Source organism: Laccaria bicolor, genomic scaffold, assembly GCF_000143565.1.
Source record: "Laccaria bicolor S238N-H82 LACBIscaffold_11 genomic scaffold, whole genome shotgun sequence".
In the NCBI taxonomy this organism is placed as follows: domain Eukaryota; kingdom Fungi; phylum Basidiomycota; class Agaricomycetes; order Agaricales; family Hydnangiaceae; genus Laccaria; species Laccaria bicolor.
Genome location: NW_001889882.1, coordinates 1,218,397 through 1,243,905, shown reverse-complemented (window position 1 = coordinate 1,243,905; position 25,509 = coordinate 1,218,397). Strand labels below are relative to the sequence as shown.

At 48.7% G+C, this 25,509-nt stretch overlaps 10 protein-coding genes across 10 annotated transcripts; 3 read left to right on the top strand and 7 right to left on the bottom strand.

Annotated features, from left to right (window-relative positions):
* Positions 1 to 1,814: 1,814 nt before the first annotated feature.
* Positions 1,815 to 3,612, bottom strand: LACBIDRAFT_297373 (uncharacterized protein; the record flags this gene model as incomplete). The annotated part of the gene is made up of 5 exons (XM_001880749.1): positions 1,815 to 1,908; positions 1,956 to 2,683; positions 2,748 to 3,133; positions 3,189 to 3,363; positions 3,421 to 3,612. The coding sequence occupies 5 exons, from the start codon at positions 3,610 to 3,612 to the stop codon at positions 1,815 to 1,817; spliced, it is 1,575 nt and encodes a 524-aa protein (XP_001880784.1).
* Positions 3,613 to 3,764: 152 nt separating this feature from the next.
* LACBIDRAFT_297372 (uncharacterized protein) lies at positions 3,765 to 5,109 on the bottom strand (the record flags this gene model as incomplete). Its single annotated transcript, XM_001880748.1, has 5 exons — positions 3,765 to 3,947; positions 3,996 to 4,255; positions 4,304 to 4,482; positions 4,534 to 4,799; positions 4,855 to 5,109. 5 exons carry the CDS (start codon positions 5,107 to 5,109, stop codon positions 3,765 to 3,767), a joined length of 1,143 nt encoding a protein of 380 aa, XP_001880783.1.
* Positions 5,110 to 5,204: 95 nt separating this feature from the next.
* On the top strand, positions 5,205 to 6,501 carry LACBIDRAFT_297371 (uncharacterized protein). Its single transcript, XM_001880963.1, has 5 exons — positions 5,205 to 5,346; positions 5,400 to 5,490; positions 5,541 to 5,883; positions 5,931 to 6,240; positions 6,291 to 6,501. The coding sequence occupies exons 1-5, from the start codon at positions 5,215 to 5,217 to the stop codon at positions 6,447 to 6,449; spliced, it is 1,035 nt and encodes a 344-aa protein (XP_001880998.1). The 5' UTR covers positions 5,205 to 5,214; the 3' UTR covers positions 6,450 to 6,501.
* A 1,683-nt stretch (positions 6,502 to 8,184) lies between these two features.
* LACBIDRAFT_297369 (uncharacterized protein) lies at positions 8,185 to 10,028 on the top strand (the record flags this gene model as incomplete). Its single annotated transcript, XM_001880962.1, has 4 exons — positions 8,185 to 8,454; positions 8,508 to 8,773; positions 8,828 to 9,706; positions 9,767 to 10,028. The coding sequence occupies 4 exons, from the start codon at positions 8,185 to 8,187 to the stop codon at positions 10,026 to 10,028; spliced, it is 1,677 nt and encodes a 558-aa protein (XP_001880997.1).
* A 180-nt stretch (positions 10,029 to 10,208) lies between these two features.
* On the bottom strand, positions 10,209 to 12,579 carry LACBIDRAFT_249579 (amino acid transporter; the record flags this gene model as incomplete). Its single annotated transcript, XM_001880747.1, has 15 exons — positions 10,209 to 10,376; positions 10,429 to 10,459; positions 10,511 to 10,545; positions 10,610 to 10,759; positions 10,821 to 11,012; positions 11,066 to 11,077; positions 11,134 to 11,142; positions 11,196 to 11,486; positions 11,538 to 11,658; positions 11,705 to 11,780; positions 11,834 to 11,952; positions 12,009 to 12,147; positions 12,214 to 12,311; positions 12,364 to 12,431; positions 12,484 to 12,579. The coding sequence occupies 15 exons, from the start codon at positions 12,577 to 12,579 to the stop codon at positions 10,209 to 10,211; spliced, it is 1,605 nt and encodes a 534-aa protein (XP_001880782.1).
* A 636-nt stretch (positions 12,580 to 13,215) lies between these two features.
* LACBIDRAFT_327088 (uncharacterized protein) lies at positions 13,216 to 14,441 on the top strand (the record flags this gene model as incomplete). Its single annotated transcript, XM_001880961.1, has 7 exons — positions 13,216 to 13,237; positions 13,349 to 13,472; positions 13,740 to 13,840; positions 13,944 to 13,999; positions 14,103 to 14,160; positions 14,218 to 14,319; positions 14,377 to 14,441. 7 exons carry the CDS (start codon positions 13,216 to 13,218, stop codon positions 14,439 to 14,441), a joined length of 528 nt encoding a protein of 175 aa, XP_001880996.1.
* Positions 14,442 to 15,526: 1,085 nt separating this feature from the next.
* Positions 15,527 to 19,358, bottom strand: LACBIDRAFT_327087 (uncharacterized protein; the record flags this gene model as incomplete). The annotated part of the gene is given in 16 exon segments (XM_001880746.1): positions 15,527 to 15,711; positions 15,778 to 15,865; positions 15,885 to 15,893; positions 15,964 to 16,001; positions 16,099 to 16,324; positions 17,087 to 17,235; positions 17,291 to 17,335; positions 17,385 to 17,565; positions 17,622 to 17,734; positions 17,821 to 18,094; positions 18,144 to 18,292; positions 18,351 to 18,369; positions 18,498 to 18,633; positions 18,686 to 18,885; positions 18,944 to 19,032; positions 19,094 to 19,358. 16 exon segments carry the CDS (start codon positions 19,356 to 19,358, stop codon positions 15,527 to 15,529), a joined length of 2,166 nt encoding a protein of 721 aa, XP_001880781.1.
* Positions 19,359 to 20,431: 1,073 nt separating this feature from the next.
* Positions 20,432 to 21,081, bottom strand: LACBIDRAFT_173909 (uncharacterized protein). Its single transcript, XM_001880745.1, has 3 exons — positions 20,757 to 21,081; positions 20,597 to 20,705; positions 20,432 to 20,540 (listed from the first exon to the last, which is right to left on the bottom strand). The coding sequence occupies exons 1-3, from the start codon at positions 21,060 to 21,062 to the stop codon at positions 20,488 to 20,490; spliced, it is 468 nt and encodes a 155-aa protein (XP_001880780.1). The 5' UTR covers positions 21,063 to 21,081; the 3' UTR covers positions 20,432 to 20,487.
* Positions 21,082 to 21,252: 171 nt separating this feature from the next.
* LACBIDRAFT_297364 (uncharacterized protein) lies at positions 21,253 to 23,750 on the bottom strand (the record flags this gene model as incomplete). The annotated part of the gene is made up of 8 exons (XM_001880744.1): positions 21,253 to 21,368; positions 21,510 to 21,787; positions 21,841 to 22,262; positions 22,313 to 22,440; positions 22,495 to 22,678; positions 22,728 to 23,306; positions 23,355 to 23,372; positions 23,424 to 23,750. 8 exons carry the CDS (start codon positions 23,748 to 23,750, stop codon positions 21,253 to 21,255), a joined length of 2,052 nt encoding a protein of 683 aa, XP_001880779.1.
* Positions 23,751 to 24,310: 560 nt separating this feature from the next.
* Positions 24,311 to 25,388, bottom strand: LACBIDRAFT_297363 (uncharacterized protein). Its single transcript, XM_001880743.1, has 8 exons — positions 25,261 to 25,388; positions 25,154 to 25,206; positions 25,083 to 25,096; positions 25,024 to 25,027; positions 24,885 to 24,979; positions 24,747 to 24,824; positions 24,648 to 24,690; positions 24,311 to 24,589 (listed from the first exon to the last, which is right to left on the bottom strand). Exons 2-8 carry the CDS (start codon positions 25,168 to 25,170, stop codon positions 24,418 to 24,420), a joined length of 423 nt encoding a protein of 140 aa, XP_001880778.1. The 5' UTR covers positions 25,171 to 25,206; positions 25,261 to 25,388; the 3' UTR covers positions 24,311 to 24,417.
* Between the last annotated feature and the right edge of the window lie 121 nt (positions 25,389 to 25,509).

Below are 25,509 nucleotides of genomic sequence, written 5' to 3'. Positions count from 1 at the left end.
GTTGCTATCTCTGACTCCCTTTCTTTTCACCAACATCCCAACCCTACCTTCACACCCTGCTGTGAACCGGATCTGTCCAACACCTCCCATCCCCTTCACGCGTCACGTGCGCTCGTAAACCCCAAGTGGGTCGAACCATTGCTAACAACGAACTTTGCCCCCACGTCCTTGCAGCTGACCGCATTTTTTCTTGGCGTACACCTTTTGGTTCCCGTCATCAACGCGATATCGCACACAGGTTTCCCCCCCCTCTCATTGAATCTGCTATGATGGCTGTTCGAGGAGCGTTGGCTCCAAACACAAAATCAACATATGCCACAGGCCCGCTCCGCTTCACCCAGTTTTGTGACAAGTGGGGTATCTCAGAGGAGGCTCGCATGCCTGCCGACTACGTCTTACTATGTGCCTTCATTGGGGAATACAAAGGCCTCTATTCCGGCAATACCATCCGTTCGTGGTTGGCTGGCCTGCGCAGCTGGCATATTATGAACCATGCCCCGTGGCATGGCGACGACGGCTGGGTGCATTTGGCCCGCATCTCGGCTAACAAAGAAGGCACGAAACACAAGCGTGCCCTTCGTGCTCCTGTCTCCATTGAGCACCTTTCGTGTTTACGCCGTGCTCTGGATCTTTCCAACCCCTTCCATGCCGCTGTCGGGGAAACTACCCTCACTACTGCTGGGGCACTCGACCCCAAATATCATGTACTTCGTTCTACGAAAATCTTATTTCGTGTTCAACGTGATGGCGCTCGCTCTGCGAGCTTTGACATCCCATGTACTAAAACAACAAAAGAACTGGGCGCCACCGTCATCCTCACTGCCCGCCATGTCGGCGATCCCTTGTGCCCTGTTTCTGCCCTCAAGAATCACCTTGATGTCAACTCCTCTGTCCCATCCTCCTTGACCCTTTTTGCTTACACATCATCGTCGGGCAAACCCAAAAATCTGCTCAAGCACGAATTCCTGAACTTCGTCACCAAAATTTGGTCTTCCGCCATGCTCGCCCATGTCCTGGGACACAGCTTCCGTATCGGCGGGGCTGTTGAGCTCTTGCTGGCGGGTGTGCCTCCTGAAATCGTCGCCGCTACCGGGGGTTGGACCTCCCTCGCGTTTTTGCTCTACTGGCGCCGTATGGACGAAATCTTGCCCATGTCCACCTCAAAAGCTTACAACAAAGCACATCTTGATCTCCTTGCTTCTATTTTTGAAGAATTTCGTATCTCTCACAAAATCCCTTCCTCTTTACTTGATAGCGCCACCCTTTGACTCAGTGCCCATGTAACTTTAGCATATTCTGTATCTTACTCCCACCCATCTGTGCAATTGATTGTTTGACTTAACCCCTACTATCTATCTTCAAAACTCTTGTATCTTAAATTCTAGAACAGACCCCTGGTCCGAGTGACGCTCAATTGGGATGACCGTCTGGCTCATCCTTGCCTCGCCAACCCGCCGTCATGAGCTTACACTCGGGTTGGTACAGCCAGTTGGGCTTGGCAAGCACAATTGAGCCTTTTTTTTGGACGCTCAGACCTTGTTTGCGCTCCTTGAGTTCGGACAGGGTCTATGCACAACCAAGTTATTTGTATTGACAAATTTCTTGGTCACCTTCTCTCTGCACACTACGCAACAGTTATCTTATTGTGTGTGTCAAGTTGTTCAGTTCATCTATCACGTGTGTTGGTTCTGTTAGCCAACTGTTGATTGGGAAGAAAAAATTCAGAGAGCCTTGATGCAACTGGAAAGCAAGATCGCGTGAATTAAAAGATATAAGTATTCCAATCATAATAAGACGTTATCGTTTCGTGAACCTCAGGAATCAAGCCAGCCTGCCTGAACCATTTCAGCAGCCAATCCAGCCCAGTTCCGTCGCCTAGCTTTCCGACCAGCCAACTCCGTCGCAAATCTAAATCGTCCATCAGCAATGTTGAGTACTGCAGTGAAGCAACGAACCGTAAACATTCATCTAACCGCCATCGACCACGTTCAGACTCTGACGAAGTTCCTGGGTCTTCCCCGGACCAAGAAGGGGTATAAGGAGACCCAGGACATATCCTCCTACTAAGCGCAAAAATCATTCCCGCAATAAACGCGTCCTGCGACCCAACCTCATCAACAACTTCATTATCCAGATCATTATCCCCTCCAGGCGTCTCAGTCCCCTGTGAGTCGTTGTCATCGTCTTCCGTGGTATACTGACCACTCGAATTATGCCCTTGCCCCCCACGCGAATGCGCCGGAGCCCTCCGATACGATTTATCAGAGTGCCCAATCCCACTGTCGTTCCCACCGTCTGACAAATAGTGGCTGTCCCCCGCTGTGAAAGCGCTGGACGACGGTGTCCGACTTCGTGGTCCCCCAGCCCAGAAATCGCTACCACTCCTTACGGATCGTAGTTCTGTGACGGTTCCAGAGGGTTGATTTCGGTGTTGTTGAGTACCAGTAGCACCATTAATCTTCAGCGGCTTCTCTTCAACCCAACCAGAGCTTTGGAAGTACTCTTTCGTTGGCAGAGATAAGACAGCTGAACCCTCAGAACCCCAATGGGCGACAAGAAGGGCATGAGGAGGCGCGATGGAGACCAGGGAGAGCAGAAACGCTCTTGGCGTCGTGGCGTAATGGGGAGAGTGAGCCTGAGCATAGTGCTTATTCAGAAAAAGCACGTCCGCATGGGGTATTAGCTATGTATGCACGTGGATCAGCTCTCCCTCTGTTCAAAGTATAATTCAAAGCAAAGATTCACACCGCTTCGACGCCTTGTCTTCCTTTGCGACCCACATCGACGCTAAAAACACAATGGCTTCGCCACTTGCGTTCTCGCGCTAACCCATCCAAGCCAGTCATATTACTTAACGTGGTTTTCACTGACCGACCTTCGAAGTGGAGCCAGTCGAACGGAGCTGGGCTTTTTGGATTAAAGAGGATTGGAGGACGCGGTCCAGATTGAGATGCTCGAGGTGTTGAACCTGAAGGAGGGGTTGAAGGATAGCTTGGTATATTCGGGCTATTTGTTGGTTCTATTGGTGGATAGTTTTCTGGAGCGAGAAGCGGCCCCAGCAGAGACACAAAATCCTCGTGCGTGATATCTGGTAGAGGGTTGTGGTTCACGACCGTCCTTGTATCACCCTCCGCTTTCCGTGCGTTCAATAAGGATGTAATTCAAGGATTCAATGTCACGCAACATACCAGAATGCAGTACCCAAGCGCTCGGGACCCCAGCATTGTCCCAAATCTTGCAGTACCGCGTCATTACGCCTTCATTTTCCAAATCCTTCAGAACCATTTTTCCTTCATCATTTCCGCCTAATGGTGCGACTAGGACAGCCTCGACATTCGGAAATTGGGCCAGGAGCGAGAGTACCTTTTGCAAACGGAAGGTTCAACGACGACAAAGCGGTTGTGCCCAAGAAAGACCTACAGTATTCGCGGAGCCACCTCGGGTCTTTTGCACAGAATGTGCTCGAACTACAGTTGAAGGCGTAGGGTGACATGGGACGGAGAGGGTGTGTGTCAGAAACAAGGTGCCCGAGGCCACGACACGAAGAGACCTGGAATTGTTAGGCGGAGGGAAATATTGGTCTGCATGGGTGTCGCGTCGTAATTTAGCCATGTCCGGGGTATGGGTATCGTGGACGACGTTGTGTTGAAAAATGGAAAAACAAAAACAACTCATCCAGGAATAGGCGCCCATGAATTTGATGCGCCCTTGCCAAGCTTTCAAAATTACTACAACTATATACTTTTGACAGATTATGACAATGTCTATTCCATCTCTACATCACCATCCTCATCCTCACTTCCATCTATACTCTCCCATTCGCCTCCTTCCTCATCATTTCCGTCTTCCAATGGCGAGGAAGCAATACCTAGAGCGTCCAACTTCGTTATTAGTTCTTTGACATGCTCCAGCAATGGTTGGTCGGGATGCTCTTGGTTTCGGTGCAGCTTCAAAACATGTAAGTATCACGTCGTGTCGAAAAAAAAATCACTCACCACTTGACAGGTTTCCAGACAGTCTCGTGAGTCTTTCGCAAGCTCTTGCCATGTCAGTTCGTCCAACGTTCCTCCACTCTCTTGTGCTTGTTCTGACATGAGGAAGAAACACCAACCTTCAAGGTACCATGCCTCAACGTCTTGGTCGTCAGAGGACATGATTCCATGAAGAACGAGCAATGCAGGGGTATATAGCGCCAACTCGAGGAAGAGTCGAACGAGAGCCAGGCGGTTTGGTATCGGTGGCAGCTTTGGATCGTCTACACCATATTTGATAAGGTACTTAGAACAGTAACCTGGCGACCTACCTGCTTCAAGGTCCTTCCACGCCGTCCATGCTTGTTCAAGACATTGCTTGGCATCATCAGGCCGCTGTTGTGACATTCGTACCGATGCAAGTGCTTGAAGTGCTTCTGGGTTATTAGGATCTGTCTGCAGAGCAAACGTTAGGAGATCCTCGCAAGTCTTCTCTGCTTCAGGTTCAAAGCTGAGCCAAAATCAGACGCTGTCTGGGGCATTAAAAAATCTGGACGCGTACCAAAGATCGTAAGATGGGTCCATCCAAATCTCGACTTGACCGACAAGGGCTCTGACAATATTGCTCTTGATTTCAACTTCGTCGTTCCTGCCAGCATCATCCAACGCACGATCCTTTCCTTTGAGTTGTCCCATAAGAATAGTAACGGCCGCTCCGTAATGCTGCAACGCTGATCGAGGATCGTCATCGCTCAACTGCGCTAAATACAGATGCGCCGAAGGGGGAGGCACCGACTTGGGATCGGGGGACAATAATGATTGGAACGCCTGCATTGATAAAATCGTCAAATCCAGGCACGCAATTGAGAGAACATATACACACCTCTTTCGCAGCTTCAACCTCCCCCGTTTCTAGTAATGCTACACCGAGCATCTCTTTCGCCTCTGCATTGCTAGGTGCTTGCTCCAGGATGCGATGTATAAAACGCAGGGCAAGGTCGTAGTCACATTGCACAATCAATGACTGTGCCTTTTCAATCAAAGACGTTATTGAAGGCGCGTTTGAGGGCGTCGCATGTTGGGTCGGTGGATCTGTAGCTTTTGAGTGCGCTTTTTTCTTTGGTTTCGTGCGTCCCATGAGAGCGAAGATTGAGAAAAATCTAGTCACGTGTCCGAGTCTTTGCAGTTTCTCAACAACAACCATCGTTTTGTGCTTTCAACTACTTTTGACCACAGTTAAGCCATGTTCGAATTTGAGGCGCACGACCAGCAATCGAGGGATGGCTTGTTTTTGGAGCGCTTAAACACATTTATGGACAAATGCCTTGCAGACATTAGGGCCTTTGCTGATCGAGAGTTGCGTCCGTATGAAGAGGTCTAAATTGAGACCGTTGCTGGTAAAATGCCCTTTCTAACGGCTCTCATCAGACAAGACGATCCATTGCAGAATGGCACGCTAAATATCTCTTCCAGCCCCAACTTTCAGCCTCGTCAACGTTGCCCGACAAGTGTACAAGAGGTATTACCATCGCCTCTTTCACCGTTTTTTTACGCTAATGTTCATCTTAGTACGTTCCATCCTCTGCGACGCGTCTCTTATTCTGGAATCGTTAGCCGAAACGTCTGGAGTGCAATCGTTTCTTCTCGCTGTAGACCCTCACGACCCTGCAGACGCCGGCTTCCTTGGTGGATCAGTTTCTGGTCGCGAGTTTTGGAGGGGTTTAAGAGGGGGAGGCGAGAGCGGCGCAAAGTCATTCAAGCTCTATTGTCAGAGCCACACTACTTTCAACTCTGGAGATACGCAAGATCAATACCCTCCGCCTCCGCCTCTTCCTCAAGCCTCAACTTCGAAAGCGCCCCCCGCTCGATCGCTCAAAGCAGAACTATACGATCATGTGCGGAAAGCGCTCAGGTAGATAACTTGCCTCGCTACGAATATCAAACTTGAATGCTTTACAGGACAGCTAGCGGTATACGGAACGCAGAGATGAAGTGGACAAACCACGAAAGGCTAGACGTCTATGGCGTTCGCTTGGCTGGGTGGCCAACCAGCGTCCCCGTTCAAAATCCCTCGACATTAAAAGTAACACAGAACAAGCTGCTCTTGGACGCATTACAGAACGGCACAATGAAATTTGAAAGGATCCTTTCCGTAGTTGGCCCTTCTCAATCACATGAGGGCATTACGACACTACCAGAAGCAGATGACAACGAGGACTTTTCCTGGGCATATGATGCAGATGCCGACGCGCCGTCGAATTGTTCTGTGGTATGTTTGGTGCACACGAGGCGTTTTACGTGACTAATGGTTTACCCTAGACGGAGAATGAGAACAGTGTTTGGCCTGTGAATGAAAGCGTGTATGAGTCCCAAGTGAATCTGAGTAGTACTTGGCAAAGCGAATACGTTGAGCGTCCCAAAAAACGAGCACGGAGCACAGAAGGAGGGACAGACGAGGGTCATGAGGGTATTTCATAGTTTTTGTTGTAATTACATACGTTGGGTTTCATCTAAAGGTGCCGGTGCCGAGAAACCCATCTATGCCAGAATCTCCTTTCAATCATCCCTCCTCTTGCCAACCACCATGTTCTCATCTATATTTTCGTGAGTACCCGTCATTGATGATCATACATAGTCCACAGCTGATAATCATCGACCACCTTAGAACATCAGCTCCAGTCGACCCTAAGGCCCCTAATTTCCACTCAGTGACGACCAACCTATCCGAGGGGTCACTCTTCGGCGAGCTTGAGCCAAAGGACACCGAATGGTTGTGTGGAGGAGGATTCGTCACCGAGACACAGACGTTCTACACGGTGACGGAGGATGGTCAGTTCCTCAACTGCCAAATTATTCATTCATCAGTTGGGTAGGTCCCATCGATCTCCATTCACTCTTTTCATCCGCTCACACCCGTAACCCAGCGTGTGGTTTCCCACTATCCAATTTACTTGCAAATGGCACAATCCCAAGACAGGTAAAACCGTCTGGAAATCACTCAACGTGAACAACTTTGTCACACCCCCACCTGGACACGATAAGCGGTCCTCAAAGGCGGACGAATTCTCCGTCATCTTGAATTCCAAGCCTGGATCAGAGCACCCGGAATCATACACTATCAACGCAAACCTCGGAGTCGACCTCCAAGTCGCCATTGAAGTCTCCCGCCCCGCCAGCGTCCCTGGCTACAAAGTCGGTGCTGGTCCTCAAGGGGGTTACTCATACTTTGGCCATGACCCTGCAAAGGCAGAAGGATATGTCATTCATCGGTTCTGGCCCCGCTTTATCGCCTCTGGTCACATCATCCAGAACGGCATCGCTGAGGCTATCAAGGGCTCCGGAATGTTCGTGCATGCCATCCAAGGCATGCGCCCGAATCTGGTTGCATCCGCGTGGAATTTCAATTTTTTCCAAAGCAATCAGCTCGAAGGCGTTTCGGCCATTCAGATGGAGTTCACTACACTGAATACCCATGGGAAGAAAGGAGCGGGGTCTGGGCCTGTTAAGGTTAACATTGGATCGTTGGTGGTTGGCAATAAGCTCGTCGCTATCTCTGCTGAGACGACGTGGCCAAATGAGACTCCCTCGTCGGGCGTGATCTCACGAACGACGCATCTCAATTCCGTCCACGATGCGGATACGTCATATGCGAAACCATCACAACTCCTGCTGGAATGGAAGGCGCCGTCAGTTATCTCTGATGCAAAAGGGACTGTTGAAGCCAAGCTCGAGGTAGACGTAGGGAGTCTCGAGCACCCCAATGGTTTGCTCGAGAAGGTGGATATCTTGGGCGAAATTCCTTCTGTCATCAAGTTGGCAGTGAGCTACGTTGCTGGAACCAAGCCCTTCATGTACCAGGTACGGAGCTTTTCTTTTCTTTCCCAAACGTCTATCAATGTCTTCCCCAGTGGCTGAACCCGACGAAACTTTCTATCAAAGGGCCTGATGGATTGGCCCCTGGCCTTTCGTCAGGCGTTGAGGTTGACGGCACTCTGTACACGGAAGCGACATTCATCTCATCTTAAAGAAAACATTTCATCTGGATTTTTTTCGATATACTATATACTTAGCGTGTACAACATTCGACAGAGTCATGTTTTTACTGTTTTAAAGAAAGATCGGCATCAGTTGTGCATCAGGGCCGTAGTTGACGGAGCCGCCTCAAACCACTTTGTTTCCAAACTCTCTCTATCATGCCATTTGACAATGTACGATGTTGCGACGACCGTTAATCCGCAGCGCCTCTAGCTCCATTCTTCTACGACCGCTGGGTCCTCGTACACGTCCCTTATCTCTTCTCGCTCGCTCGCAGCCTTGGACATCCAGCGCCAACAAACTTAAATCATTCCAATTACGTCCAAGAATACGGAGCGATGCTGTACTATCAATATTTTCCTTGTCGGCGCCCGCAAAACGACCATTTCATTGCACTACCAGAGTAGAGGCCTTGCCGCTCATCCCATTGCTAGCCTCAATGCTCAAGGTACGCACCGCTCACTCCATACATGAGTTTCGTGGTTATTTATCTTTTGATAGGCATCAACCGCCTTCGGGTTTACGCAGATGGCTAGTCGCATCGCACTCACATTTCTTCCCATATTATGGTTAGGAAACCGTAAATCTCATCGAGTGATAAAGTATGCCGCAATTCATGGTATCCCGACGTCTCCGGAGAAAAAGGAGAAACACCTCAAAAGGATACGAATCAGCAACAAGCTCCTCCAAATTCTTCTTTTTATCCCTTTCACACTCTTCTGGGCAACCATTGTGGCGAGTTTAGAGAGGACACCGCTCACTGGGAGGTCTGTTTCGAACCCTATTCATATTTTCCTTCATTTGTCTGACAAACATAATAGATGGCGGATGATCCTGCTTTCACCTGAAGAAGAGGACGAAATGGCGGCTCAGCTGGCTGGGACAGGCTGGTACGCCGCTGTCGGAGAGATACTCGCACAAGACGGGCCTCCAGTAGTCATCCCGCCAAGTGACTGGCGCTACGCCTGGGTCAACGACACCCTCCGCAAGCTGGAAGCCACCATACCCGTCCTTTCACATGAACCAGAAATATCTCTGGACGTCGGTCCAGACGAGAAGCCACTCCCTCCACCAGCGAAATTCCCCCTCCGGCCACGGCCAAGGGCTTCAGAGTATCTGCGTTGGCTCTGCGACAAAATGTGTCAAAAAAACAAAGACCCAATACCTAATTCCGTTCATACCATCGCAGGTCCACCCTACTCCCTCCTCCTCATTGAAAATCCCGGAGCATCAAACGCATTCTCGTACGGTTTCGGACCAGACGGAGGTGGCGGGATTGTGGTGTACTCTGGCTTCTTGGATGAGATATTTGAAAAGATGCCACTGGAGTATACCACCCCACCACCGAAATCTTGGTGGGCGAATCTATTTCTGGGAAGGTCCGCTGATCAACGGCAGCCTTCACCCACGTCAGAACAGACGACCGAGTTGGCCATCTTGCTTGCGCATGAATTGTCGCATCTTGTTCTGTCCCATCACTTGGAAACGCTCTCGTCCGCAACTGTCATTGTTCCGGGTACATTATCGATCGCGGCCGACGTCATTAGAGTATTTATCTTCCCCATCACGATGATGTTCGGCCCCTTTGTCAATGACGCCGTGGCACAGCTTGGTAAGGTTGGGTCTGGGGAGTTAGTCAAGGTGGGCGAATACTGCACAAGTGTAAAGCAGGAAATAGAGGCCGACGTCGTCTCGGCAAGGTAAGCGACCCGTTTTAAAGTTATTATTATTTCACTCTCTGAATGATGCGTCCTCCTTAGACTCCTTGCTCACGCTGGTTTTGATGCTCGGGATGCCGTAAAGTTCTGGACGAGCCGGTCAAGTCAAGAAATTCAAGAATGTGCAAACGCCAACCGTGTTGACACATCTGTTAGTCGTTCGATGACGCTGGGAAGGCGCATCATGGGCGCTGGGCATCCTGTCAACGAAGTCCGTGTTGAGAGCCTCAAAGGGGAGCTTGCACGATGGGAAACTGAAAGATTAGAAGCCAGAGTCAAAGCTGGATTGACGCCCGCTGCTTAGAAGTTGGTCTCCTTATACATCGCTTATATATTCGCCACTCCTTGTTTTTGTCGGACTATCATCTCATCATAGCATTTATGTAACAGTATTGGGTAAGTACATTTCAGGGCTAGTCTATCATATTCTACTTTGCAATAGATGTACATATGTATCCAGGCTTGTATATCAATCAGTTCAAGGTCATCTACCGAGCAGAGGTTCATGCTCATTCTCTGCCGTGTGCCTGTAACGACGGACAAGTCGTGTATTTCGCGCTCCATCTGCCAGTTCATCTATTTCCTCAACGATCTCATACCCTCCAAGCTGGGGTAATACCTTGATCCAGATCCAGTAGTAGAGACCGCAACACTGACAGACGAGAAAATAAGTCTTGAGGGACTCAGCCAAGAGGAATACCGACCAGCAGTAGACCGATACCAGCCACGCAATAACTGCAGTGGGCGTCAACACCTTCCTCAACACGTACAGAACTATCGACTTACGTGGCATACCAAAAGGACACGTCTGCATGGCCAGGCTCTGGTGGGACCCTGCGCAGCGAGGTCAGAGTGTGGGATGTGGATGAAACAAATGAAATAGACGTACCACGGTAAAACGAGAAGAAGTATGCATGAAATCAGGTAGGCGATGATGGCCCCATTCCAGGCTTGTAGAGGTGAAGGCGGTACATTGGCGATAGCTCGTCTGTGGCGCAAAAGCCAGACGCCAGCTGACATCGCAGCCTGGAATACCTTGGCAAAGCGATGCGATAAGTATGAGTGGCGAAGGTCTTAGATGAGGAAGGTCGCTTACGAGGTGGGGATACGAAGCCAAGTCCAAGGCAAAGTTAAAGGCATCTTTGGCTGGCACAAGAAGGATTACTATCACAGTCAAACCGCCTTTGAGAGCAACTGGCCCGAAGGGCGTCCCGAACGGCTTGGTTGACGAGAAAAAGCTCGGAAAGGGAAGCAATCCTTGTCTGGCAACCTCACGGATAATTCGAGCCTTCAATGTGCTCCATGGAAAAACTTTCGTACTATACAGAAAATTTTTCATACCTGTCCAACGGTCTTTAAATGCGCATTTGTTAATCGCTTTGAACCGAAGATAAATACGGAGGGCTTACCACTGCGATCTAAGCAATGATAAGCAAGGGAGACTTTCAAGGGCGACAAAGGAACTCCTCACAATATTTCCAAAACAACTACACGCAACCATAAGCGGAAAGACTTTGGAGCCAAAAGTCGCGCCAAAAACACGGCGGAAAAAGAGAGCTGCGATTAATTGGCCTGACTGCCGAATATCCTCCCTAGGTACTGCAGCAATATATGCTACATTGATGAAAAAGAACAGGACAGTCGCTACCATTAAGGAGATAAAGCTTGCTTTCCGCACGGTTCTGACAGGGTCGCGACTTCTAACTTCGCCAAGGACGTTGAAAGCGTTTTGCCAGCCAATGAAGGAGTGATTGGTCTTGACCTTGATAGATAAATATCAGGCTCGACTCTCAAAAGTTAACAGCGATTGTACCAAAGCGGTTGCCAAGGCGTTTGCATTGGTCGAGGTTCCACTGAACAGGTCCTGAAAGTTCGCAAAAGGGTCTCGAACCCGAGTGAGACTGCAAAGGACAGCAATACCGGTAGCGACGATACTGTGGGTTGGTTAGATGGAAGCCTCGAGGAGAAGAAACGACCCACAAAGCCAACGATGCGACTTTGATGGTTGTGAGGGCATTCACAGCTCGCAGGGACCATTTGGTCGAAAGTGCCACGCCTGTGGAAATATTCCGTTGACTGTTTCCAAAAGATCCCTCTTCAATCGCTTACTTCCAACCGTAATGAACACTACGGCCAAAGCCACTGATGTTTGTCGAGATGGCGTTATGGGTACTTCGAAAGCAGTAAGAAAATATTGCGCAAAGACAATGGCGTTTGAGGCGCTGAACCTGTACAGCACACGTCGAAAGGTTGGGATATCACTAACGAGCTACAAAGTACGTACGACAATAAAATTGTGGTGGTTGCAAATGCGGTTGATACCAGGAATCGGGGTCGGGGGTATGTTTGCTCCAGGTAGACGACCTCTGCACCCGATCTATTGGGGAACATGCTAGCCAGTTCACTGTAAAGCGCGAGAGCCGCTAGTATTCCAAGTATTAGAAATTTATTATTGACGGCTCAAGGCAACCGCCTGCAACCGCGCATACCAAAAGCGAAGAGGGGAGCAATGATCCAGTAGAGAAGAAGCATTCCAATTGACCCAACAGAATTCAGAATTACTCCGGGGACTGCATATATACCTGACCTAAACGAATCTGAGCAAGGTGACGGGGTTGTAAGGACATTTAAACCCATACCCCGTAATTTGGCCAAGGTTCAGCATTACAGCGGAGAGCAAAGTAACCTGGCTCCCAAGAGGGTTGACCTATGGGGCTCAATAGGATCACGTTCACGCCCAGTTTCAAATCTTGACCCACTTTCTCAACAGGTGCACCTGGTACGCGTGCATTCTGCTCAAATTCGGCGCGATGGTAAGGCTCGTGGCTTTCAAGTTGCGACTGATCTTCTACCATGTACAAGTCGGACGACGACATCACCAAAGAGTAGACAAAGATGGAGGCTATGGAACTGCTATGGACCCAAATCACAGCCGCCTGCGCCAACGCTAGCTTGCGCACCTCAACCCCTCACCGGACACATCACGTGACATTATCATATCTTATATATTGAGGGGAGAAAATAAACAGAACACAACCTATTTATTGGACATATGAAAAAAATGGCTTCACGGTTATCCTGATTTGGCTCGAACTTTCATAAATAATGGCAGCAAACTTATCAGAAACTAACCCACTTGGCATTGAAAAAATGATTGTCGGAACGCAGGTTACGGACTTTTTGAGCCATAAAACCAAATGCAAAAAATAATCTTACTACGGGAGTCGAACCACACACCTTGAGCAATTGCAGTTCCCACAATACAGAGCTCGACCACCTAGGCCATAAGGACATGTATACATATTTGAGCTGATAGCGATATAATGCCTAAGATCGTGAATGTAACTGTAGTATATTCTCTCTCTAGATGACTATGTGTACACAAAAAAAAAGAAAATTCTGCCTAAATTACATTTTTATTTATTGGAATACCGTAATATTATGCCAACCATGATCATATCGTGGTCTGAGCGAGACGGAGTACTAAAAAGATGGCGTTCAAGGATCGAAGTGGTAAGTCACGTGATATGTCTGGGGAGGGGTTGAGGGCGCAAGCTGCCAACACTTGTCCTGCGAATCACACTTTTCGCAGGGCGTCCCACGCCAAATCACAGTTTTTCGCAGGACAAGTCACAAAACGGACCTGCCAAATCACAGTTTGGATCACACTTTTTGGCGGGTGGGAGAGTCGACTTGTTCTGGAATCTGACGCTGTTTACGTGTGGCACAAGCTATTTCCAGCATCAAGGTTTGACAAGTCCATCCTGGAAGACCTACAAAAAACGGATTTACTCCATGAGTTCTGGCTCAAATCTTATGATCTTGAGCTTTACTTGACACTGAATACTACAAGAAGTGCCCCCCGAGTCTACGAAATGGAATGCCTATCTGTTCAATTTTGGCATTCGGTTTTGTGGTGAAAGGATGCCCATACATAAGCGGAAATTGAGCTAGAAAGGTAAATTCTTACTCGTATTTAACACCCTTGGGCTTTACTTGACCGGAATTGCTTCAGGAACCACCTCTCAAGTTTTGGGAATATGGCACCCAACCGTTCAAAGTCGGCGTGCGGTTCTGTGGGAAATAAGGTCTATTGCCAGAAATTGAGGCTCACAGGTAAGTTCTTACTCGATTTTTACGTTCTTGAATTCTACTTGACAGAAATTACTATAGGAAGAGCCTCCTGAGTTCTCGAAACATAGCGCCTAACCGTTCAAAGTCGGTGTTTGGTTTTGCGGCGAAATAAGGTCTATTATCAGAAATTGGGGCTTACAGGTAAGTTCTCACTCAATTTCTACGTTCTTAGACTCTAATTGACCGAAACTGCTTCAGGAATAACCTCCCGAGTTTTCAAAATATAACGCCTAACCGTTTAAAGTCGGTGTTTGGTTCTGCAGAGCATCAAGGTCTCTTACCCCAGAAATTGAGGTTCACAGGTAAGTCCTTACTTGATTTTTATGTTCTTGAGCTCTACCTGACCTAAATTTCTTTAGGAACAACCTCCCGAGTTTGCGAAACATATCGCCTCATCATTCAAAGTCGGTGTTCGGTTCTGCAGAGCAATAAGGTCTCTTACCAGAAATTGAGGCTCGCAAGTAAGTTCTTGCTCGATTTTTACGTTCTTAGGCTCTACTTGATGGGAATTGCCTCAGAAACAACCTCCCGAGTTTGCGAAACCTGGCGCCCAACCGTTCAATTTCAGTGTTTGGTTCTGTAGAGAGATAAGGTCCTTTACCAGAAATTGTGGTTAACATGTAAGTTCTTGCTCGATTTCTACGTTCTCGGGCTCTATTTAACAGAAATTGCTTCAGGAGCAACCTCCCGGGAGACTCGACTTGTCCTGAAATCTCACCCCCACCCAACACTTGTTCTTGACCCTGAGTGTTTTCGTGCTCATAGCCTTTCCGCTGCGGCTGCTCATAGCTCCCCCTCCCTTTGACCTTGTAAATAAATTAAGTTGTATGTTGGTAGCATGCAAATTTTATTTTCTCTGAATTTCCGTTCCTGTCTTTGTATTTTGGATGGCTTTTTTTGTGCGTGTGTTGAACATGGCCATTCTTCTCAGCATTTGAATGTCATAGTCAACTTGAGTAACGGCGCATGTTCATCATTTCCGAATTTCTATGATGGTACTTATGTTCACGAATTTATTGGCATTTGCCATTGCAACGGTGCAACTTGAACCTATATAAAATGGGTGTCCGTGACCACGCCTCCTCCCCCCAACGCTTCAACCGCTACGGCCACCCCCTCTCATATATCTTACAACTCGCATGTGTAACATAGAAAAACCCTTTTTTTTTTTTCTCGGCTGCGCCGCTCCCTGGTGCTTTGAGTTTGCTTTGAAATGTTGCATACAAGAGGGAAGAGAGCGTCAGGGTGGAAATGCATGTGGGCCATCGTCGGCTTCATCGGAAAGAAGGTGGAGAAGCAGGGAAGATGTTCGGGAAAGACCAAATACAAGAGAAGAGGAGAGGGATGGAAAGACTTGGTGCAAGGGAAGTCATTGTTGATGTCGACATGTTGGCGTGTTGACGGTCTTCCATGGTCAATACCGAAACACCTCACTTCACCCACTTCCCAGCCCGCCCATTCTCACTGCCCACGCGCTCTCCTTATCACCATTGAGAGATAACCCCCTCATCCTCCCAAGCACGCTCTTCTGTCCTATGCCCCCATTCCCACCACGTTCACCCCGCGCTAACCACTACTTTCCTCCCTCTGCCCCCTCCCTCCTCTTGCCTTCCCACCACGCTTCCGATGCGGAACGGCCAAGAACCCATCTTCGTCCACCATTGTCGGCTAAGCTTCCGCTGCCATTGCTGTCCCGCCGCTTCCGTTGTTGGAGGTGGTGTCACCCCATGCACCGATCGTGGTATTGCCGCTGCGGCCGCCTACGACATATTCTCCATCCCCATTCTGGAATGAGGTTTGATTGTTGAGTGGGTTGCCGGTTAGAGGTAATTTGGAGAAGGTGGCGGCCCTTGCTTATAGAAAGAGAAAGGGTCAGCTTCCATGCGAAACAAAACGATAAAAGCGAAAGGCAGACTTACCTGGGTTTCGGCAGTCACGCCTCTCAGGCTGCTCAACGAGCTCACCCCTCTTTCCACCGATCTTGAGTTTCTGCTCACGGCCTTGATTCTTTAGAGCAGAAACATACAAAGAGTATCTGTGAAAAGTAAAGAAGTTAAAGAAGAGAAGAATCAGTACCCGAATGGTAGAATCATCGTAGTGCTTACTAGAGTTTTTTGTGTGTTCTTCTCGCTTGGAACCTGGCCTGATCAGAATGAGATGTAAGCCCTCATTAAACAATGTGACAGGGTACAATGAAGCTTCCTACCTTGACCTTTCGAGGTTATGGCCAGTCCACTGACAGGCTATCTCAACGGCAAAAGTGGGGCTGGGAAGAAAGAATGATGGTGGAACACGTTCAAAGAGCACTGATGCCCCTTGAACCGCTGTGGCGACGTAGAGACGCCGACTTTTGACGGGCAGACTCCGTAAAAGCGTTGGATCGATACTGAAGTCGTCCGTCTGTTGAGGGGTGTCGTTGTCTGGCAAGCGGTACGAGGTTGGAACGAGGGCGCGCTCATGAGAATACTAATATATTAATTTATTGACTTATCTACTATGCTAAGTCAGCGCGAAGACTTGGCCTGGTGTTATTTTAGAGGGACATGACGTGACCTTGCTTTAAAAACCAAGTGACGTCATGCTGTCACCTTTCTGGATGCAATTTGAGAATGGTTCATTGATGGAATTGATACTGAAGTGCATTGATGGTGTAGCAGGATTAACCTGACAATACTGTGAACTAGCTCCGGGTTCGACTCCCGGTTAATGCATATGAGGTCACTAGCCTTACCGTATCATTTTTTCAAAGAGATTTACAAACTTCATCGCACAACCATTCCAGCAATAAGCCTATAATAAAACAATACTTATATGTGCTCCTTTCTCTAGATCCGTTGTATGTGATCCTGTGCATATTATCGCTTTGTCAGTGAAGGAGTAGGGAATACAGTGGAATTTCTTTTTGGTCAAATTTGAGTGTACCCATGTCATACTACCTTACAACTTTGTACCTAAGACCCCATACACAACTCCCGATGACAATCCCTTGCGCTGGAGAGGGCACGCCCGTGCGATCATCCCCCCACACAGCCCGGCACTTAGGGAATACAACACATTAACAATCGTTTCGGCTGGCACTCGAAAACATGGAAAGTCATGTCCTTCACGCAGACTGCCCGGTTCCCGCTATAACTCTTCCTTGGTCGTCAACGCCAGGAACGGAGGCGAATTGCTAGATGTACGATCTAGTCAAACCACGGCCACAGTGCACTCAAACACGAAACTCACGCTCTTGATACCGAATACCAAATTAAATGCATCGGCTTGAGCACCAGTCTTCGCTGCAGCAGCAGTCGCAGCAGTCTGCGCTTTCGCACAGATGTCCTTGGCAGATTGGTTGGCCTTGCACGAGTTGGTCAATGTGTCACAGATGAACTCTAAGGATGAAATCAGCGGGGCAAAATAAACAGAAGCGGTTATACTTATACTGACGTGTAATGATTCCAATATTCTGAGCTGACCCGTGATTGAACGATTCTAAAGACAAGGGTTAATAAGCGTCGTGAAAAGCAGCAAACGGACATACGTTTGTCCGTAGGTTGGAAGCTGGTTTCTTTACGTCCATCGAAACCTACTCCAAATTCAATTTGAGGTACCGTGCAGCTTCCGAAGTCCGCCGGTGCAGCAGCAGTGGGGCTGGCAGCGGGGTTTCCTGTTCCAGCTATTACATTTCCTTGGTCGTCAACAGCAGAAACGTTGGTGAAGTTCTAGACATGGGGGTCAGGCGGACTAACACAGGTCACAAGCTGGATGAGTGACTTACGGTCTTAATCCCAAACACTGCGTTGAAGGCATCAGCTTGGGCGCCGGTCTTTGCAGCAGCAGTGCTCGCAGCAGTTTGCGCTTTCGCACAGATGTCTTTTGCAGGTTGATTGGCTTTGCAAGAATTGGTCAATGTATCACAAATGAACTCTGAGGATGAAATGAGCGGAGCAGACTCAATTGAAGGGGATGATACTGACGTGTGATTATTCCAATATTCTGAGCTGATCCGTGGTTGTATGATTCTTGAGAAGGGTCAACGAAGGTGAGGAATATGGAGAAAAAGGGCGTACGTTTGTCGACGGGTTGGAAGCTCGTCTCTCTCCGTCCATCGAAACCCACGCCGAATTCAATCTGAGGAACAGAGCAGCTTCCGAAGTCGGCTGGAGCAGCAGCAGTGGGGCTTGCAGCGGAGTTTCCTGTTCCAGCAATTATATTGCCTTGATTGTCGACTGCAGCAACGTTGACGAATTGCTGCACACGAGGTCAGGTGAGCCAACAAACGCTTCGGGTGCAGACGTACAGTTTGGACTCCAAACAGTGAGTTGAAGGCGTCGGCTTGAGCGCCAGTCCCAACCGCGGCGGCAGCAGCAGCAGTCTGAGCTGTTTTGCATGTGTCCTTGGCAGCTTGATTGGCTTTGCAAGAGTTGGTCAACGTATCGCATACAAATTCTTAGGGAAAATTCAGCTCGAATTGGAAACAATGCATAGGAAGATAGGGCGGGCGTACGTGTGATGATGCCGATGTTCTGAGCTGATCCATGGTTGAACGAAGCTTAGTCAGAAAGGTCAATAAACTTGCAACATCGTGAAGCAGAGGAAGCAAACTTTTGTTAGTGGGTTGGAAGCTCGTTTCTTTTCGTCCGTCGAAACCCACGCCAAATTCAATTTGGGGGATAGAGCAACTTCCGAAATTGGCTCCAGCGACGGCTGTGGGAGTGGGAGTGGTGACCGAGGAAACGACGACTGTTACTGTTGAGGTAACGGGGACGTCGTTACACGTTAATGTAGGTCTGAGGACAGTTTCAGTTGAGAGCGACATGATTTTTTATTAGAGCGACGCACTGCGCCATGGCGGCACCACCAAATGGCAAGGTGTTGGGCTGAGCACCTTTCTTGACGGTGGCCTGTGTAGCAGGGTCAAAAAAGAGATTCGGGTCGTTGGCGGGATCCTGTGCTTGTACTAAGCCATTGAGCTGTGCATTCTTTGGTGCTTTCTGGCAAAAGACGGAATTCCGTAACGAAGGTGGGTTCGTCGTAAAGTCCTTCAAAGTACTTTCAATTCTAGAAACCGAGTCGTAAGTCAAGAAAGCTATGACTAACCGGAGGGGTGTTTTTCTCCACTTGACGGTACTCGACGGCAATGGCCACCATGTTGGCCTGAGTAGCAGCATCAAATTGCTTGCTTGCGTCTACAATTTTGCATTTGAATTATAGCCGGCAGACCCCCTTGAATAGGAGGAGAAAAAGTACCTATGATCGCGTCCGCCATATCTTGCTGCGTGCACTCCCCCTGCGCAGCCAGCAGAGGTGAAACAGCTTGACCTGCCAAGGTACCGCAAACCTGACCAGGGCACGCGTCTCTGAGTTTCTGAAGGACCGCAGGTTGTTCCTGGCCAAATCGTCGAGGATAAAGATAGACAGGCCGATTGTCCCTTTCTAGCAAAAACTCCCGACCGATAACCTGCGTTGCGAGGATAGCTAGAGCAATGTACCTGAAGCTCGACTTGTTTAACATTCTGCGTAGGTTGCCTGACAAGAAAAGACTGTGAGGCAGCGAGAGAATAAAAATTTGGAAAGACGCCTGGTCGTAAAGAAAGAGGAAAAAAGGACGCTGCCACAACAAAAAAACTTGAGGTTCTCTGAACCAGGGAAACACAAAAAGATGGGTCGGAAGACATGGTGGTCCTCGGGTTCTTATAGGTGCGGTTGCTGTTGGCGGCCCCCGACGTTGCTCTCTCAACAATGAGGGACAAGCGCCACCCTATTGCATCCGTTGATGATATGAGTCCCTAGTAAAGAAGCTTAACGGGATCATAATTCCAAACGGATGTTCCGAAAGCTCGCGTAGAGTTGTTGGGGAGCATGTTGTCATGAGATGACATTGTAATCAGTTGGGTTGTGTGGTGATTTTGAACGATTCAAGCAAAGCATGGCTTTGGCCTGATGTCGATCAACATTCGTTGTCCTAGGTGATAGATCGTTTGAATGATCCCAATCCTGTCGGTTCTTCCAAACAACAATGAGGCAGAAAGATCAACAGAAGTAATTAGTTGGGAGTGGAACAAAGCACTCCCAGACTGCATCGTTGATTGATCGAGATTCTGTTGTCATGAAGTCAACAGTGAAAGCTAATACTATCAGACCAACTTAAAGTGCATAGATACCCAACTCTCATAGGCTGGACCCCTTGTGATTCTCCCTCTCACGGATGAGGAGACGGGCGGACAGAAATCCGGCTCTGATGATTCTGAAAAATAACCGGGTCAGATAAACAAAATAAGCAGATATGTGGGTTTGCGCAAAACGACGCTTGCGCCTTACGCAAGACGACGTACAACAAAGGCAACAGCCTCGACACGTTGGGTAATCTACAATACGTGGAAATCGTTGTGTTTGCCCACCTCTCTCCTTGCCTGATGATAGCCAGCCAGCTAGATCATAGCATTGCGGTGACAGTGGTTTCTCCCAAAAGCTTCAGTTGAAAAAGAGTTAACGAAATTAGCGAGAAAACGCATTCGGTTAAAGGCACGGCCGTCTTGAATTTAGGGCAACGGTATGCATATGTCGGCCGTGTCAGAACTCAGTCAATCGACAAAAGATACTTTTTGCTTGCTTTGCAAATCTATGGCACAACAAATAGTAGCCTAGTGGTGGTGAGCATCGGCATGCTCTTCGCCGTGGAAATCGAGCTTGTATACTTGAAAATAAAAACTTTGAGAAGAAAGACACGTAACGGCGTAATTATACGCTCACCTGAACCGCACTCTGTGCAGCGAGCAATCTTTTCCTTGCGTAACATGAACCAAAGAACATCATGCGAGTCAGCCGGGGACCCGGAGCAACCAACCATGCGTTCGACGTCCTGTATATGTTATAAATGGTTGTTAGGGTTAAATACGTCAACATGACGCACGTAAGAAGGAACGAGAATGGGGTCGGCTTTTGTGCCGATACGGCTAGAGTCTAACGGACTATCGTCGAAGACATCAATGCCCTCCAACTCTCCAAGAAGCTGCAGACGCTCGAGACCGGTGGCCTGTTCCAAATCTGTGGGGACTTCACCAGCCTTTCCTCCCGTACCGTAAAGCTGGGGAGGAGGGGGTCCGGAAGAAACACGGACACTTGTAGAGAAAGCGCGAAGAGCAGAAGACGACGGGTTGAGTGACGCCCGAGCGGCCAGGACGGCGGGACGGGCTGCACGTACAGCGCTTTTGAACATGGCGTGCGTTGAATAAAATCTGGCAAGTTACCAGCAAGTTACTTGGTTGGCCAGGAGGTGATGTCACGGTAAGATTCGGGGTCACAGTGTGACCCGCAGATTTCCGACCAAGGCTACATTGCAAGCCACTACAAAGCTATTACATGGACAGAGCAAGCAATGCAAAAAAAGTAAATAATAAAGCACGACGTTATTGATGAAGGTCCATAGGCCTATTTTCCACGGCTGCGACAGCAACCCGCAGTTTTGCGTTGAGTGCTGTTTGTTTTCGAGCTGCGTCTTCTTCGCCTGTCCGGCGCATCAGTTCTGTAATATAAGTGAGTTAGTGTGAGTAGAAGCGACGAGAGGTGGGAACTGCGGGCGAGGGGCAGGAACAACAAACATCAAGATACACGACGGGTGGATGAGAGTAGGTGAAAGAATAAGGAGGAATAGAAATATGCGAACCTAGACTCTGTTCTCCGATCCACAATCGCAACTGGGCATTGCCAACCCCGTCACCAGGGCCTTTGGGGGTGGGCGTCCCAGATGTACCTTTGCTCGCCTGCGTGGGTCTGGGCTGCGCCCCAAGTCCAGCAGCCAGCTGATCAGCGGTAGCAAGCATCTTCGTTGCATGGTCGGCAGCCGTATGATGGTACTGTGATGCAATGAGCGCAAGGATCAATGCTCTGAGGTGGTTATCTTGCGAATTTGTCGCTAGATGTAAGGCTTGACGAAGGTAGGTCCTGTAAATATTGAGGAATTAGATATAGAAGACTTGGAAAGGGCATTGACCAACTTGGCAGCCAAGAATTCTGTCGATAGACATGCTTTGAAGAGGAAACCCACAGCACCGAGCGTGACCCCTAATCTTGCACATTCCTCTTCCAGCTCATCCGCTATCTGCTTCAGCGCCTCCAGCTCCCGCTCGCCCTCAGATCTACCCATCTTCCCCCGTCTAAGGACCCCAAATCGTACCCAAAATTCACCAGCTCTTGCAGCAACGTTTACCCACCGATCTTCAACCCCGTCATCAGCCGCTGGTGTTGGGGCCCCAGCGTCACGCTTGCGGGAGAGATAGGCTGATACTCGATAGCACTGTACTGCACGTTCGGTTTGCCCCAACGCATGAGCAAGGTGGGCTTGATGGAGCGTGATTCGAGCTGAAAGGAACGAAAAAAGCCCATAGGTACGTGTGTGGGCGATCAACTGAGCTAGAACCTGTAAAACCTGGGGTAAGAGAACGTACAGAAAAGGGGAAGAGACCCTACGCGTTCTGCTTCGCCAAACTCACTTCGCATGATGGCAACGCCTACAACCTCACAGTACAAATCAGCTTTGATCTTCCTAAGCCGCTTTTCTATCTCCTGTGCTTCCGTTTTAGAGGCCCAGACCGGCACTGAGCGAGCTCTGTTATGAGCGAGGGCATGGCGGAGAATATGGTTAGACGCACGAGATATCTCCTCCCTTAGCTCGTTGTCGACGACAAGGAGGCCCTCATTTGCAAACACTTTTCGCTTTGGTTTCCTACCAACAGGGTCACGTTTTGCAATGCTACTAACAAGAAATCCGAGAGTATATATGATTCGTGGATGCGTGGCTTGAATATAGAGGGATTGCGAGTTTGGGAAGGTTATCTGAGTATCAGTCAACAAGAGCAGAACGCATACTTAATTAGAAGCTCACCTCCATGATTCCACTCCGTCCAAACGCGCCCAATGCGTTACCATCAAGCATTTCATGCAACATTTTTGTCCGTGTTTGGGCCTTAGTCACATCACCAGTGTATATATGGAATATGATTCCAAGGAGCAGGACGTGCACTATCAGCACCGTTTCAGCGGAAGATTGCTTCGACAGTGGTGGCACAGTGTCCGTCATGCTGAGCTCTTGTTCTGCGAGGTCCAGCGACTCCAGAACCTTGTCCCATGCTCCATCATGCACCAAAGTCCGCAGACGCAGCACAGAAGCCATCTTGCTAACAGACGGATGTTGATTCCGCACGGCCAGCTTGTGTAGATCTTGGATAGCGCCTAAAGCCTTGAGGGTTGCATTTTTAGGAGACCAGTTGACAGCAGTATTCGTTAGATTCTCGATAAGAGCAAGATGAGCTGAATAGGTGACATGCGGTGGGTCTGAAGGTAGCAGAAACGATGAGAGAAGACGTCGAAGGGTATTTTGGGCAAATTTGATATTTTGTTGGGACTTTGACAATTGAGCCGAGAGAAGGGTGAGGTAGGGCTTATAGAGTCGCAAAGATGGATGCTAGTGAAAAAATGTAACCATGTCTTCTAGGAGTAAAATAGGGGATACCTTTTGGGCAATGAGAAGCTACAAAAAACGCGTTAGATCAATTTATGTCTTGGATCATCAACTACTAACCGCTTTCGTTATTGCCTTCTCTACTTCGCTTTCTATCCCGGGCTCACAGAAGCCAACCTTCGAGCCAATTTCGGCCAATCCCGCCCAGGCTCTACATTCAACATTAAAGTCCAAAGATGGTAACGCAAGACATGCTCTGAAAGCAAAAAGAGACAAGAAGAGTGATCGAGCATGCTGAGGATGCGTTGGTGGGTGGACGAGCAAGGCTGGCAGACCAAGCAAAAGAGCTGCTGGGCTCATACGCGTAGTCGGGGTGTCAATTTCTCTACGACATTCGTCGGTGCGCTGGCGCTTGGTTGGTCGTGGATTCTCATCCACATTCATCATGATGGAGAGGAACAAGATTTCAAGTTATGTGTCACACAGACGCGACGTGATGTGACGGGACGCGTGCAATTACGACTGGCTGAATCAACCACCTCTTCACCACCGAGCCAATTTGGTCGTTGTGTGTCGATGAAGAAATCATATCTCATGGTTAAACTCTGATCTTGTCAAAGATTTGGCCAACTATGAACGCGACTGCGAAAGCTTTCCCCAAATCTCACCCTGTCTGACGATTTCACGCCTCTCATTTTAGAACATCAAGGTACCTTTATTTTCACGTTTCCCCCGCGAATTTATGTTTCGACAGAATGAACATTATTATTGGCGAGGACAACCACTGGCAGTTTTGGCTTTCCGAGGAACAGGCTGAGGTGATGAAGTGGGGCTGAGATAGGTGGTCGACGAAGGGGATGTGAGTAGAATATTGATTCAGATTGAAGAGTTAGTAATAGGATGAGGTTTACGTGCTGAATTATATCTGTGTGCTCAGCAAGGACTCGATCTACTTGTAGTCTTTTCCTTTTAGGGGTCAGCTTCACAACATAGCGGATGCGATTTGGTCGAGGATCAAAGACGTTGGCGGTAATTATGTACTATGTAATAAATCCACTTTAGATACTTGTAATCATCTACATTAAGGAGCGTGGCACGATCGAAAAAGCGGTGTTCAAACAAAGAGAGCCAGGACGGCAGCACCGACCATGCCCGCAATGCCCACTTGTGGGTATTTGGAAGAGGCAGCGCTTTTCGTAGTGGCCGTGGATTTCGTCCCTGTAGAGGTGCTCGTAGAGTTGCCTGACGCGGTAGCAGCAGCAGCACCCGATGAGGTGGCGCCAGTACTAGAAAACAAAACATTCAAATGGGACTCATACAATGAGGGACGGTAAGAGTGCTCACGCCGAGGGAGCAGCGCTGGATTTTCCAACGCAGCTGATGTCAGCTATGAGAAGTTTATGCATCAGTCTATACAATCACATTTGGTTGGGTCGGACTTACATCCAGTCAAAATGGTGAATGTGCCGGATTGACCAACAACACCGTTGGAATCTTTCAAGTTAAGGAAGACGGATGTTCCTGGGAAGGGAAGAGAGTAAGACCATCAACTGTATTTATAGAAAGCGCCGTATGACTGACCAACACCAAGATTGGCGACCCATGTCACGGAGTTGCCGGTTTGCTTGCCAAAGTCGATCAGGGCAGTGGCAGAGGGTTGGTTGGCAGGGAGGATGCTGCAGAGCCATCAATAAGAGAGCATAAAGATACAACTACTGACGTGCCTCTATGATAAAAGAAGTCGTTAGCTCAGTGATGACAACAAGAAGCAGGACGTACCAAGAAGTAAGGGGCTAAAGTTAAACTTTGAGTTAATGTTTTTTACAATGTTGGGTGCGAGAAAGGCTCACAGGTTCCACCTGTCCATGTGAATTGAATAGGTTGGCAAACGACGACGCTGACGCTAACGAGCGACGATATGAGAGACAGCCAATGAAGAAAAAATGGAGGAAGTTACGGAGTGTTGACTGTAACTTGAGCGAGAACGCTGGAGGCCAAGGCCGTAACGAACGCGAGGGGAGCAAGGAAGGACTTCATTGTGGTATGAGGGTAGCAAGCGTCACCGACGAAGAAAAGAGTGTAAGGATGGAGAGAAAGGTTGAGAAACTGTAGCCCTGCAACAACCCTGACAATTTCACCACGTCAGCTGCGGTTGCCATCAAAAATGGTAGCATGCGTCTCCTGGCCGAAAACCCAAGTACCGAGA

Coding starts and splice junctions, on each gene's coding strand:
- LACBIDRAFT_297363 (XM_001880743.1), bottom strand. Junction 24,691..24,746: donor ATTCACCATTTTGACTGGAT/GTAAGTCCGACC, acceptor AACTTCTCATAG/CTGACATCAGCTGCGTTGGA. Junction 24,590..24,647: donor TCCAGCGCTGCTCCCTCGGC/GTGAGCACTCTT, acceptor TTTGTTTTCTAG/TACTGGCGCCACCTCATCGG.
- LACBIDRAFT_297371 (XM_001880963.1), top strand. CDS start 5,215: ATGTTCGAATTTGAGGCGCACGACCAGCAATCGAGGGATGGCTTGTTT. Junction 5,884..5,930: donor CATGTGCGGAAAGCGCTCAG/GTAGATAACTTG, acceptor AATGCTTTACAG/GACAGCTAGCGGTATACGGA. Junction 6,241..6,290: donor CGCCGTCGAATTGTTCTGTG/GTATGTTTGGTG, acceptor GGTTTACCCTAG/ACGGAGAATGAGAACAGTGT.
- LACBIDRAFT_173909 (XM_001880745.1), bottom strand. CDS start 21,062: ATGTTCAAAAGCGCTGTACGTGCAGCCCGTCCCGCCGTCCTGGCCGCT. Junction 20,706..20,756: donor CCATTCTCGTTCCTTCTTAC/GTGCGTCATGTT, acceptor TAACATATACAG/GACGTCGAACGCATGGTTGG. Junction 20,541..20,596: donor CTGCACAGAGTGCGGTTCAG/GTGAGCGTATAA, acceptor TTTATTTTCAAG/TATACAAGCTCGATTTCCAC.